At 33.7% G+C, this 14,806-nt stretch overlaps 1 protein-coding gene and 1 non-coding gene across 2 annotated transcripts; both read left to right on the top strand.

The window, feature by feature from the left end:
* Positions 1-1,206: 1,206 nt before the first annotated feature.
* On the top strand, positions 1,207-3,044 carry LOC115712054 (stemmadenine O-acetyltransferase-like). The gene has a single exon (XM_061113010.1). It carries the CDS (start codon positions 1,508-1,510, stop codon positions 2,852-2,854), a length of 1,347 nt encoding a protein of 448 aa, XP_060968993.1. The 5' UTR covers positions 1,207-1,507; the 3' UTR covers positions 2,855-3,044.
* An 11,243-nt stretch (positions 3,045-14,287) lies between these two features.
* On the top strand, positions 14,288-14,394 carry LOC115715412 (small nucleolar RNA R71). The gene has a single exon (XR_004011283.2). It is a non-coding gene; the product is annotated as a small nucleolar RNA R71 (small nucleolar RNA).
* The last annotated feature ends 412 nt before the right edge of the window (positions 14,395-14,806 follow it).

Raw genomic sequence — 14,806 nt, 5'->3', positions numbered from 1 at the left:
TTGGTGGAGCTATATTACTTCACAAAAAAGAAGTTAGTATTGCAAAAGAATTATCATTGTCAAAGAATTAATAAAGTCAAGAATGAAAGAAACTAAGCTACAACAAATGAATTTCAATATTTCAGGTACAAAAATTTTTACCAAGTTAGCGACCGAAAATGTGGAATGATATGGTCTAGAATAGGCCAAGTCTTCCTAAACATCAGTTCAAATTAATTAAACAATAAAAATTAGTGATTGGTTTTGCCAAATCAGGATATTAGCCTTAGATGCTTTAAAGTTTTAATCGAATCTTAATTGGCTTTTGTTCTTTAATGCGATAAAAATAAAATTTTCTTGCTTACGAATTTAAATAGTAAGGGTAAAATTTTTTAGTTGGGTCACCTATGCCATCGACGTAAAAATGGGTGGAATAGGTGTTGGTTACAAATAGTCAGTTTTGAGCATAATGTTAGCTTTTTGTAACTGGCAATAATAGATAGTTGTTGGGAATTTTAATAACTATGTGCTTACCGAGATTTTCGAAAACTAATAAACGATAAAAAACTAAAGAAATATAATAAACAAAGAATGAAACAAGAGCTTGTAGTTCATGGATTAATGAAATTAAACTAATAGCAATATGAAATAGTGTAGGTATTTTATTGCTACTACAAAAAAATTAATACTTTTAGTGACAACCTTTTAGTCACAACATAAATATGACTTTTAGTCATAACAAAAAGTTACTTGTGACTAAAACATAGTATTTAATTACAATTGTTATTAATTTAGTTTTAGTCACAACAAATATAGTGACTAAAAATACATTTAGTCACAACAAATTGTAATTTTTCTGATTAGTATTTTTAGTCACAACACAATAATGATAATTTATAATTAACAATAACTTTTTTTATCTTTAGTTACAAATTTTGTTGTAACTAAAAGTAAGATTATTTGTAGTAGCCATTTCTTATTTACTTAGATATGTCTGATGATAAGCATGAGAATTGTCACGTCCAACGTTTTCTATTAATTAATTTAAAAGTATTATAAGACTCTTGATGATTAGCTTATCCTACAAGCATAGGAGAAAAGACACTTCTCATCATCAATTCATTATGAAATTAATTAGGGCATTGGTAGGTAAGGGGCAAAATAGATATATCTTTAGCATCAAGTTTTTTTTTTTTTTTCAGATAATCGGAAATGTGTAATTTTTTTCTGTTTTGAAACAATCGGAAATGTGTAATTCATTGGCTTAATTTTATTTTAATTACAACGTATCCAGCTATAGCCATATGAGCTATCATGTTCGAAGTGGACTTTTTTTTCTTTCTTTTGTCCCATTGATTTCTTCATAGACCTTATTGCTCACAGTTCTATACGTAAGACATTAAGAGAGGAGAACCTTGTACAATCAACATAACACCCAACTCTTTTACTATATATATGCACATTGCTACTCTAGACTTTTATAGCAACTTAAAAGGTTATTAGTATTCAAAACAGAAAGGAAAAAAAAATGAAGGTTGAAGTAACCTCAAAAGATATTATCAAACCTTCTTCTCCAACCCCTTACCACCTCAGCCTCTACCAACTCTCATTCCTTGACCAAATAACACCCAGAGCTTATAGTCCTTTCATCTATTACTACTCACTAAACGACATCAATAACGAGTCCAACGACAACAATTATATCATCTCAAACATATCCGAAAAGCTCAAGAAATCTTTGTCCAAAACCTTAACCCTTTACTACCCACTTGCAGGAAGATTCACTGAAGACTTTTGCGTTGACTGCCACGACGACGGAGCACCCTTCTTCGAAGCTCGGGTATTGAAGACGCAACTCTGCGACGTTCTAAACAACCCTATCCCAGTCGAACTCAACGATCTTCTTCCATTTCCGCTGGACGATTACGCAGAGTTACCCTTCGGGGTCCAACTCAACATCTTTGATTGTGGTGGAATTGCCATTGGCGTCTGCATTTCGCATAGAATTGCAGACGCTTTATCTTGCTTAGAGTTTACAAAAAGTTGGATGGCCATTTCTCTTGGTGAAGAGAATAAGGTAGTACCACCTACGTTCATCTCTCCATCGCTTTTCCCACCTAAGAATATTGGAGATTATGGTGAAACTTTTTCTATCCCAAAGAAGAACACAAACGTAACAAAACTGTTTGTGTTGGAAGCTCATAAGGTCGAGGCTCTCAAAGCCAAATATGACGAAAAATCAAGAGGAGAAAACCATGCAAAACCCAAGTTGTGGCAGACGCGACTTTCTCGTGTTGAAGCCTTATCTGCTTTCTTATTTAGCCGTTATGCTGTGGCTACTGGTTTAGATGCTAAATCAAAGTTATGTTGTACCTATCACCCTGTGAATATTCGTCCCAGGTTCGAGAAGCCATTGCCGGAAAACTCTTTCGGCAACTACTATTATGCTATGGAGACATTATTTCCTCCGACCATCATCAGTAGTGAAAATGAGAATTGTCACGAGCTGGCAAGGGTGATTGGAGATGAGATAAGAAAGATTGACAAAAAGTTTGTGGAAGATCTTCAAGGGGTTGAGAAATCAGATGAATACATTGAATCTCTGAGGATAGGCGATGAGGGATTGGTGAGAGGAGAGAGGTGTGCAGTTATGTTCAGCAGTTTGTGTAGGTTTCCTGTTTATGATGCTGACTTTGGATATGGAAAGCCTATTTGGGTGAGCTCTGCTGACAGGTGTTTTGGTAACATATTTGTGTTTATGGACAACCAAAAGGGTGATGAAATAGAGGTTTATGCTTGCTTAAGTCCTGAAGATATGTCCAAATTTGAAGTTGATAAAGAGTTCCTCTCTCTTTTGTCTGCTCATACTAAGTGAGAATATTGCAGTATTGGAAAATTCTAGGATGCATGCAACTCTAAAAGTATGAGTATTGATGCTTCTTTTATGTTTTTCGCATCCAAATAGTTATAATTTTTAAAGTTTGGAACTAGTAGTTTGAAGTGTGGAAAATAAAGTTCCAACTATCTGTTATACGTGTGTACTTAGTTTGTTTAATAAGTTTGTAATATTGATTGTTTGAACAATATTTTTATACTTTAAATTTAGAAGTAAATATCTTAAATAACTCTAAGTGTGCACACTTATTGTGTATGATGTTATTAAAACTATATTTGTGTGAGAATTATTGGTTTAAACTGTTTTAAAGTGTGGTTTGCAAGAAACAATAATAAATTATAATGTAATCCTAATGGGGTATGCATATCTTTTCAACAATATTAGTGGTTTTTTTTTTGGTACATCAGAAAGTATTATTGCTCAAAATTCAATATACAAACACTACTTAGGGTGTATTTGATTTTTTTAAGATCTAGACATCTCAATGCATATATAAATAATAAGATTCTATCTCTAAATCTGAATATTGAAATATTTAGATTATTTATTTTTTTACACATCTGAATGTATTAATTTTTGGAGTTTTTTCATTTTTATACTTCACAATAGTTTTTTTCTTATGTTTTTACGGAATTATACATAGAAATTCTCATAGCAACTAACGGAATAACTTAAATCACAAGTAAAATCTACATAGCAACCCCTATAGAAACCACCAGAAAAACCATTAGAGCAACCCAAATCGTAAATTTTTTTTTAAAAAAGTTAAAAATTGATATATGGGATAATTTTCTTAATTTTTTAGTGTTTTTAATAATATGATATTGACTATTAAATTTTATTTTATTTTTTTAAGAAAAATATTTAATATTCAAATACAAAATGTTTTTAATTTTAAAATTTTAAAATATCTATATTTTTAATTATTTGACATTTTTTTTTATGAATCAAGAATTTCATTGCACAACTAACAAATTGTGATTACAAGCTATGGCTCTCCAAGGATTAAAAAAAATCTATACATGTATCATTTTTTAAACATCTTCTTATAATTCTCTAAACCAATCCATGTCATTTTGAATTATTTGACATTATTAATATTACATCTCTTACAATAAACATTATTAATTTTTTATATATATGGATATATTAGTGGTATATAAATTAATATCATTAATGAATTCGTATCAATGATGCTATATGCTTCCTCATCCTTCACTGTCATATTTTCTTTACTTTTATCTAACAACCCTTGTTTTTGTTGCTCACTCTCCACTTAACTATCCATAATCTTTTTTGTGATTTCATATTCAATAATTTCATGATCATGGATTAAATTTACTTTATTCACTACACGACATTCATTATTTGTCAAGTAAGAATCTAATTTAGCCAAATTTTAAGTTAATACTGTTACGAAAATTATGTTTATTACGCAAGTATACGCAATCAAGTAGTATCTCACGCAAGTGAGGTCAAACCACAGGGAATTGGATTAAGTACTACTAAACTATACTTATGATTCTATTTGGTAAAATAATAAGTTTGCAATTTGAAAGTAAATAACTCAGAAAATTAAAGAGAAAATAAACAAAGATTAATCAAGATGAGAGGTTAGGGAGGTGAATCCTGTTGATAAGCTACCAATGTTAATACCTAATTGCTATCCTTATCTCAATGTGAATGACAGATTATAAATTAACCTAACTCTTTTCAGATCTTTTAGGTTCTAAATAATATGTTCTCTAATTAACTTCTTAATTAAATCAACACAAAATCAGCATTAAGCAATAATCTTTTCGTCACTAAGGCTATGTAAATACTTTCGTTTCACATCAAAACCTAGACTATCCAAATTTTAGCATTCTCAATTCTCACTTTTCAGATTTCGAATTGAAATCATTAAACATGTAAAAGGTGATGAAGCTTGCACATGGAATTAAACACAAATATAGATAGTATTCACAAACAAGATAAAGGAATGGCAATTATTTATTAACTAGGCATAAACTTAAACAACATTCATCATCCTCCCTTAATAGGAGTTTAGTTCATAAAATCCATAATAACATCCATAATCAAAACTTAAATAGAAATTAACATAGAAATTAAGAGTTTAAGAAAGAACTAGTTGGTGATTGCATTTCGGATCGCCACAATTGCTTCCTTTGCCTCCTTCTTCATCTTTAGGGTTTTCATTTCTGCCCCCCTTCGTTCTAAAACATGAGCCCCTTAAATAGAAATTAGGGTTGCTACCTCTTTGAAAAAGTCAAAAACTGCCCAAAAATCTTGTTTTTCGCCCCTAGTCGCGACTACATAAAGCCTAGTCGCGACCATGGGCAAAATACGAAAAAAAAAACTCGTTGTTTGGCTCTTAGTCGCGACCATGGTCGCGACCATGAAAAAGGGTCGCGACCATGGAAAGTGGTGGCCGCGACTACTGGAGCAAAATTTGACACCTTCAGCATCTTTCAGTAAAATGTACATAACTTTCACATACGAACTCCAAATGAGTTGATTCAAGATGCGTTGGAAAGAAGAAAAAGAAATCTAAAACTTTTATGTTTTGACTTTTTCCAAAATCTGATTGGAACATAGTCAAATTTAAGCTTGAAGTTTCAGCTTTATTTTCTTGCAGAATTTTCTCTATTCCATAGCTAGTTATTTTCCGAAATTTGATCAATTGATATATTCCAAGTGTGAAACCTGAAATCAAAGAAAACAAGCGTAATTCTATTCCAAAAAGAATAACAAAGAAGGAAAACAACTATAAAAAATGACCCAAAATGTAGGCTAAAAATAGCCTAACAAATTCCCCCAAACTAGATTCTTACTCGCCCTTGAGTAAGATAAAAAAAACTAACTACGCTATCAGATAATCACTACACTGCTGACTCATGCTCTGCTTTCTTCCTTGCATAAACTAGAATTTCGACCCTAATAACTCTAACAATTAACTCAGATGCTCAATTCATAACACTATGTATAACCACAAAATTTATCCATATGTGAAACATTGTTATAAAAGTTTTACTCTTTCCAACAGTTCCACAGCCCGATAACTCATAAGCTTGCATGCTTACCTTTCTCCACTAATGTTGACAATATCTTTTGGAATCATTAAGTCTTTTCAAGGTTTAGGCATTATGGCTCAGATATTCAGAAATCAACAAAGGACGGTTTTGGCTCAAGACATCATAAGCACACAAACAAAACCCACAAGCTTCTTACTTTTCTTTTTCAATACCCATAATGTTCCCAAGTTTACCAAGATTGAGAGAAGACATCTCTATTATTTTCCAACATCACTGAAATCATTTATTTTTTTATTTTTTTTTTGAACACATATTTTTTTACTTTTTCATTGTGTTGTTTTTTTCTCTTTTTTTTTTTCAGTGACATTGAATTACAATTTTTTTTTTCTTCTCAATCTTACAAGTTTTTCTACCTCTCACTATTTCCTCACACTAACTATTTCTCCTCCCCCAAACTAATCATGTAGCTTATGATATCATGGATAACATGGTGAAGAAAAATTAATAGTGTGGTTGCAAAAATTTTTTAAAATCAATGGGTGAAAATCAAAACAGGTTTAGGCTCAAAAGGTTAACTAGGGATACACATTATTATGGTAGGCTTGAAAGGCTCAAACTATCCAACAAATGCCTAAGTCATATTCCAATTGAACACTATCAAGGATTTCGCTTCAAAAGAATAAACATGCAAGCTCTAAGTTATCCTGTCAATCTTACCACAAACCATAGTAAAACAATTATAACAATTTTCACAGATTGAGTATTTGCAGAAAAACACAGGTTTCTAAACATCCGAACTAATTCAAAGAGTTAACAAAATCAAGCACACAGTTATTTTACAGTTTCAGATCACATAACACTAATCAGCAGTATACAACTATCGTCAAGCTTATTGCCATTCCTTAACTAAAACAAAACTAAAACAGAAAATTTAAAAAAAAATTAAATCTCTCTCCCCAAACTAAATATGACATTGTCCCCAATGTGACATTAAAGAAAAAGAAAAAGAAACTTACCTGAGCGCTACATCAACAAGCGGTTGACGCCCGTATTAAGCATCATGCTGGACAACTTGAAAGTTGTTTTTAAAAATGCCCTCAAGCTTGGCATGTAATGAGTTTGAACCAAAAGCCACACCAACAACACAAGACTTTTGATGATGAGCTTGGGGAGAAGCCTTTCGTAGCTCGTAGAGGATATAATATGGTGTTGATGAAATATATGGATCCATTGGTGGTTTGTTTGTAAATATCATTGATGCAGTTGAATCAATGATGTCATGTTCTTCCTCATCCTCCAATGTCACAGTTTCAACACTTTCATCTAACAACCCTTCTTCTTGTTGCTCACTCTCTACTTGGCTATCCATACCCTCACTTGTGATTTCATATTCAATGATTTCCTCTTCACAAGGATCTTGATCTTCAACTGTAGGCTCATTATCTTCCTTGTATTCAAATAATGACCCTTCTTCATTGTACCAACAACTCTCGTAACTTTCATCCTTGGAGTTATTAAATTCTGAATCATGAGTCATTGAATTCTCACATAAGGATCTCACCATGTCAGTTAAGCGGTTAATCTCTCCTGGAAGTGATTGTAGAAGTGACAGTAGTTGCTCGTCTTTTTCAGTTTGTTGGGATGAATTTGGACAATAAGGTGGGTATTGGTGACTCCAACCCTGAAGTGATGGATTCCAATGCCAATCGTAATCAAAATCTGCCATATCATTCAACAGATTTATTACATCATAGCCTCTCATTAATAAAGGTGCTCCAGTTGCCTCTGCTCCATAATCAACCCAGCTTCTTGTTTCATCGTTAAGTCCATTATACAAGAGCCATGTAAAATATCCACTTGAGAAAGTGGGATAACATCTCTCTCCAAGCTCTTTAAATCTCCTCCAAGCAGAATAGAATGGTTCATTGTGTTGTTGGACAAAATCCTCAAGATATAGCATCTGGATTTATCTTGTAGTTCAAACTCATAAGTTAAACATTAGTAAAAAAAGGAAAAAAAATAATAAAACTAAATTAGTAATTAAAAGATAAAAATTTGAAACAACAAAATTAACACGAAAACTAAAAAGAAAAACTAAATTAGAAAAAAAAATTAATTTTTAATAATATTAAAAAATTTAATCTAAAAGAAACAGATTAGAAATAAGCAAAAAGAACCAAAGTAGAAGTTAGTATAATTTTATGTAATATTAATCTTTAAACAATTCCCCGGCAACGGCGCCAAAAACTTGTTACGAAAATTATGTTTATTACGCAAGTATACGCAATCAAGTAGTATCTCACGCAAGTGAGGTCGAACCACAGGGAATTGGATTAAGTACTACTAAACTATACTTATGATTCTATTTTGTAAAATAATAAGTTTGCAATTTGAAAGTAAATAACTCAAAAAATTAAAGAGAAAATAAACAAAGATTAATCAAGATGAGAGGTTAGGGAGGTGAATCCTGTTGATAATCTACTAATGTTAATACCTAATTGCTATCCTTATCTCAATGTGAATGACAGATTATAAATTAACCTAACTCTTTTCAGATCTTTTAGGTTCTAAATAATATGTTCTCTAATTAACTTCTTAATTAAATCAACACAAAATCAACATTAAGAAATAATCTTTTCGTCACTAAGGCTATGTAAATACTTTCGTTTCACATGAAAACCTAGACTATTCAAATTTTAGCATTCTCAATTCTCACTTTTCAGATTTCGAATTGAGATCATTAAACATGTAAAAGGTGATCAAGCTTGCACATGGAATTAAACACAAATATAGATAGTATTCACAAACAAGATAAAGGAATGGCAATTATTTATTAACTAGGCATAAACTTAAACAACATTCATCATCCTCCCTTAATAGGAGTTTAGTTCATAAAATCCATAATAACATCCATAATCAAAACTTAAACAGAAATTAACATAGAAATTAAGAGTTTAAGAAAGAACTAGTTGGTGATTGCATTTCGGATCGCCACAATTGCTTCCTTTGCCTCCTTCTTCATCTTTAGGGTTTTTATTTCTGCCCCCCTTCCTTCTAAAACATGAGCCCCTTAAATAGAAATTAGGGTTGCTACCTATTTGAAAAAGTCAAAAACTGCCCAAAAATCTTATTTTTCGCCCCTAGTCGCGACTACATAAAGCCTAGTCGCGACCATGGGCAAAATACGAAAAAAAACTCGCTGTTTGGCTCTTAGTCGCGACCATGGTCGCGACCATGAAAAAGGGTCGCGACCATGGAAAGTGGTGGTCGCGACTACTGGAGCAAAATTTGACACCTTCAGCATCTTTCAGTAAAATGTACATAACTTTCACATACGAACTCCAAATGAGTTGATTCAAGATGCGTTGGAAAGAAGAAAAAGAAATCTAAAACTTTTATGTTTTGATTTTTTCCAAAATCTGATTGGAACATAGTCAAATTTAAGCTTGAAGTTTCAGCTTTATTTTCTTGCAGTTTTTTCTCTATTCCATAGCTAGTTATTTTCCGAAATTTGATCAATTGATATATTCCAAGTGTGAAACCTGAAATCAAAGAAAACAAGCGTAATTCTATTCCAAAAATAATAACAAAGAAGGAAAACAACTATAAAAAGTGACCCAAAATGTACACTAAAAATAGCCTAACAAATACCACTTCAAAAGGATCTTGATCTTCAATTGTAGGCTCAATCGCTTCCATGTATTCAACTAATGGCACTTCTTCATTATTCTAACAACTCTCATAACTTTTGTTATTTAAGTTATTGCCACTATAACTCTCCAAATTATGCTCCATTAAATTATCACATAGTGCTCTACTATGTCCGTCAAACGATTAATCTTTTTTGGAAGTGATAGGTATATTCTCCTCTTCTTCAATTGGTTGGGGTGAGTTCGAGCAATAAGAAGCGTATTGGTGACTTCAACCCTAAAATGATAGATCCCAATGCCAGTCGTAATCAAAATATGCCATATCATTCAATAAATTTATTATATCATGGTCTCTCCTTAACACAGGTTATCTCTGTTCCATAATCAACCCAACTTCTTGTTTCATCATCAAGTTTGTTATAAAAGAACCAAGTAAAATACCCAGTTGAGAAATTGGGATAACATCTCTCTCCAAGCTCCTTAAATCTCTCCCAAGCAGAATAGAATGGCTCATTGTGTTGTTGGAAAAATTTCACAAGGTATAGCATTTGGATTTACCTTGCAGGTCAAACATATTCAGTAAAATATTAGTAAAATTAAATAAAAAAAACCAAATTAGAATAAAATTCAACTATATTGATATTAACTAAAACAATTCTCGATAACGACGCTAGAAACTTGTTATGATAAATCCAGCAAGTAAGTATACATATCGTTTTTACAAGTAATACTCAGGTAATTAAGTGAGATCGTTCCCACGAGGAATATAGCTAAGTATCAATCAATTGAATTCTTGTTTCTAATTGACAATCAAATAGATAAATTTTAAAATTAAATAAAATAAGCAAAAAAAATAAATAAAACAAACAAATAAAAGGTTTAAAAATGGATGTGAAATTGGGGATATGTTTTCAATTACTTTGATTACCCAATGATATATTAATACTAATTAACTATTCTTCTTCCTCCTATGTGATGACAGATTATAAAATAATCTAAACGCTTTTTAAATCATAAAGGTCCTAAATTACATGTCAACTACTGCATCTTTGAGATAGTACAACAACAATTTGCATTAAGCAATAATCTAAAAGGTCACACAAGCTATGGAAATACTCTCGTTTCACATTAAAACCTATGTTTATCCATTTAGAGCATTCTCAATACTCACTTTTCAAATTTTATATTGTGATCATAAAGCATGCATAAGGTGACCAATTAAACACATGTAATAAGCACAAATATGAAATTAATAATAGGGAAAGAAAAAACAATCAAATAGCATTAATCCATAGAATAATATCAATCAATATTCATCAAATCCCTAAATAAGGAGTTTAGCTTAAAATCAAATCCATAATTAAACTAAACACAAATAAAAACGTAAGAAATCAAGAGAATAGAAGGAAACTAGATGGAGGATTGTCACGAATCGCCTATGCTCGGTCCAAGAGCTTTCTTCTTGTGTTTCTAGGGTTCCATTCTGCCCACCTCCCTTTAATTCGCGATCCCCTTTTATTAACACTACTACAAAAAGGGGTTTTTGCTTCGATTTTAATGTGACACAAATAATTTGTGTCGGTCGGTATAACCGATGCAATAACCGTAGACGCAAATAGTCATATTTTTAGCTTCATTTTAGAACTGACGCAAAAAGTTTTTTTGCTTCGGTTCAAAAAGAATTTTTTTTTGCTTCGGTTCATAACTAAAGCAAATAGTAGTGCACTGTTGCTAATTGGTTTTTTTACTTCGGTTATAAATCGAAGCAAATAAAATTAAAAAAAAAAAAACTAAACCAATATTACACCACCACCACCCCACACTGCTACAATCCAACAACAACAACATGAGCTATGGCTATTTATTCTCCATTAAGTTTATTAGAAAAAAAATACTATATTGGTTTATGCGAGCCTGCCTTTAAAAAAATATTATCACTACAAAAAATTGTGGTTTTAACGAGGACATATATCCTCGGTAGAAACCAAAAAGTCCTTGTAAAAAGTTATACGGACCATATATTTTCAATTCAATGTCGTTGTTAGAACCTCGTCGATAGAAAATGAGTTCTACCAGCAACATTAAAAATTTACTCAATCGGTAAAACTCTTACATATAATTTTAAAAATACACATTATCTCATATGCACATTTATAAAGAATTATATCACTAAACAAATTGAGTTTTATACAAAAGTTATTCTTTTTATTCTTTCATTACTACACCATACAAAATTCAATTAATCTACATACACAATCAATATATATAATAATATATACATATCACTTAATAATATTACACACAAAAATAAAAATTTTATTTATCTATTTATACACATTAAAAAAGTAATAACAAGCGAAAACCATGTAGTATCTCATTATAGACAGATAAAAAATACTAAGAAAATATCAAAACTAAAAAGTAATTGATGAAAGCTACATTAAAGTTAGAGTTAGAGTACCATTGTAGAAATAGATGAAAGCTACATTAAAGCTCAAAACCGTACCTATAAGTGCAGTCGCAGGTCATAAACTTACCAACTTTCACCAGTACATCTTATCCCACGAGGATGAGTCAAAGAACGATCCGCTAGTTGTAAAGTCACTGTTGTGGGCTTTGCTTTTCCCAATCCTAGCCTTTTGAAGACAGACAAGGGCATTAGATTAATGCTTCCTTCTAGATCACATAGAGCTTTAGTTTCCACCGAACCCGCTATAGAGCATGGAATATTGAAACTACCCGGATCTTTAAGCTTGGGCAGTAATTTCTTCTACAAAATTGCACTGCACTCCTCAGTGAGTGCCACTGTCTCGAATTCTTCCAACTTCCTTTTCTTAGCTAAAATTTCTTTCATGAACTTCAAGTAAGTTGGCATTTGCTCCAAGGCTTCCGCAAATGGAATGTTAATGTGCCGCCTCATAAATATTTCAAGAAATTTTGAAAACTGCTTCTCGAGGTTGTTCTTGCGAAGTCTTTGAGGGTAAAGAATTTTAATATGGTGATCTATGCTGATTGGAGGTGAAACTTCTTTCGGTGCAAGACCCTCAGTAGTCTTCTTTTCCTTTGGTCCCTGTGTGTGCCTATTGATCATGAACCCCATCTTCAACTGGTGGCATGCCACTATGTAACGTCCTCGCTTCAAGCCTCCATTGGGTCCTTACACCCACTGAATGAATGGCTCTTATACACGAGTAGGCAACTGTGGCTGCAACCTGGACTCATGGCTGACCCTACAAACCAACACGAGTGTTTCCAGCGTGCTTTGTCCTCACTCGCACGCTTCCCAAGAAAACTTCCCAGGAGGTCACCCATCCTAAAATTGCCCCAGGTCAAGCACGCTTAACTGTGGAGTTCTTTCGTAAGATGCACCTTGTTGATATAGGTAGTACCAATCAATCCATTTAAGCTCTCGTCAGCTGTGTAGTCCCATACCTACACAGTCTCAGAATCATCCCACTTAACCTTCCCAGGCGGTGTGGGATTTTACAGCTTACCCGATATTTCCCCTTACGGATCACGAGACTAATGACTGTCACAATCACCCCCCCTTACGGGGTCCGACGTCCTTGTCGACCACACTTCCGGTTGGATCAATGCTCTGATACCATTTGTAACGTCCACGCTTCAAGCCTCCATTGGGTCCTTACACCCACGAAATGAATGGCTTTTATACACGAGTACGCAACTCTGGCTGCTTTATGGACTGATGACTGACCCTACAGACCAACACGAGTGTTTCCAGCGTGCTTTGTCCTCACTCGCACGCTTCTTGGGAAAACTTCCCAGGATGTCACCCATCCTGAAATTGCCCCAGGTCAAGCACGCTTAACTGTGGAGTTCTTTCGTGATGGGCTACCGAAAAACAAGATGCACCTTGTTGATATAGGTAGTACCAATCAATCCATTTAAGCTCTCGTCAACTGTGTAGTCCCATACCTACACAGTCTCAGAATCATCCCACTTGACCTTCCCAGGCGGTGTGGGATTGTACAGCTTACCCGGTATTTCCCCTTACGGATCACGGGACTAAAGACTGTCACACACTAGGTCTCTCATAACTCGTTCCACTCCTCAAGGAAATTGCTTTACATTGCTCTTTTCCTTTTGCCTCACTAGTGCTAGGTGAATTTCCTTGAGCTTGTTCTGCCACTTGAGTAGCCAATTGTTCCATCTGAGTTTCTAGAGTTTTAATAGAGGCTCTAGTCTCCATCATGAATTGGAGCCATAAATCAACTTGGATATTGGAGCCTCCACTAGGATTTTGTTGTTGTGGCTGTTGTTTGTTTTGTTGGGACTGATTTCTCTGCTGCTAGAACCCCTGTTGCTTGTGCCCAAAGTTGTTGTTTTGAAAGTAATTTCTAATGGCTTTTGCTTCATCCAGTGGCAAATTATTCACATCTTCCTGGCACTCTGAATAATGATGAAGACCTCCACATAGCTCACAGACCACTTGGGCTTGTTTTGCTTGAACAGCCACCAGTTTTGTTAGGGCCTCTACCTAGGCTGTCAACTTGGTAATGGCATCCACCTCAAGCATACCAGCCACCTTCCTTGTTTGGATTCTTTTAGTTGGCCACTGGTGATTATTCAGGGCCATCTCCTCCAACAAATCAAAAGCCTCATTCGCACTTTTCCTCATAAATGCTCCACCAGCTACAGCATCTATAAGTGTTCTAGTGTTACCCACCAGCCCGTTGTAAAAATTGTGAACCAGCATTCACTTCTCAATACCATGATGAGGGCACTTTCTGATGATATCTTTGAACCTCTCCCAAGACTCATGGAGAGATTCATTCTCTAGCTAACAAAAATTGTTAATTTCTCCTCGCAGCTTAGCAGACTTTGCTGGAGGAAAGAACTTACACAGAAATATTGTTGCCAAATCATTCCATGTGGCTATAGAATTTGGTGGCAAGGAGATCAACCAACTCTTGGCTCGTTCTCTCAGCGAGAATGGAAACAGTCTCAAACGGATGGCATCATCACTAACTCCATTGACTTTGAAAGTCTGACATAACTCCATGAAGTTTGATAAATGCAAATTAGGGTCTTCAGAAGGGAGTCCACCAAACTGGACTGAAGACTACACCATTTGAAGTATGGGAGGTTTTATTTCAAAGTTATTAGCATCCATTGTTGGTCGTCTGATGCATGACTGAATCCCCGTAAGAGTTGGGAGAATATAATTTCTCAAGTTGCGGCCATTAGCTTGATCTTTAATGGCACCTCCATTATTACCGTTGTTG

The sequence above is a fragment of the Cannabis sativa genome, chromosome 4 (assembly GCF_029168945.1).
Source record: "Cannabis sativa cultivar Pink pepper isolate KNU-18-1 chromosome 4, ASM2916894v1, whole genome shotgun sequence".
In the NCBI taxonomy this organism is placed as follows: Eukaryota; Viridiplantae; Streptophyta; class Magnoliopsida; order Rosales; family Cannabaceae; genus Cannabis; species Cannabis sativa.
The sequence above is the reverse complement of the archived record's forward strand: the minus strand, read 5'-3'. Positions and strand labels throughout refer to the sequence as shown.

Excerpts from the sequence above, each read along its gene's own strand:
- LOC115712054 (XM_061113010.1), top strand. The coding sequence starts at position 1,508 with ATGAAGGTTGAAGTAACCTCAAAAGATATTATCAAACCTTCTTCTCCA.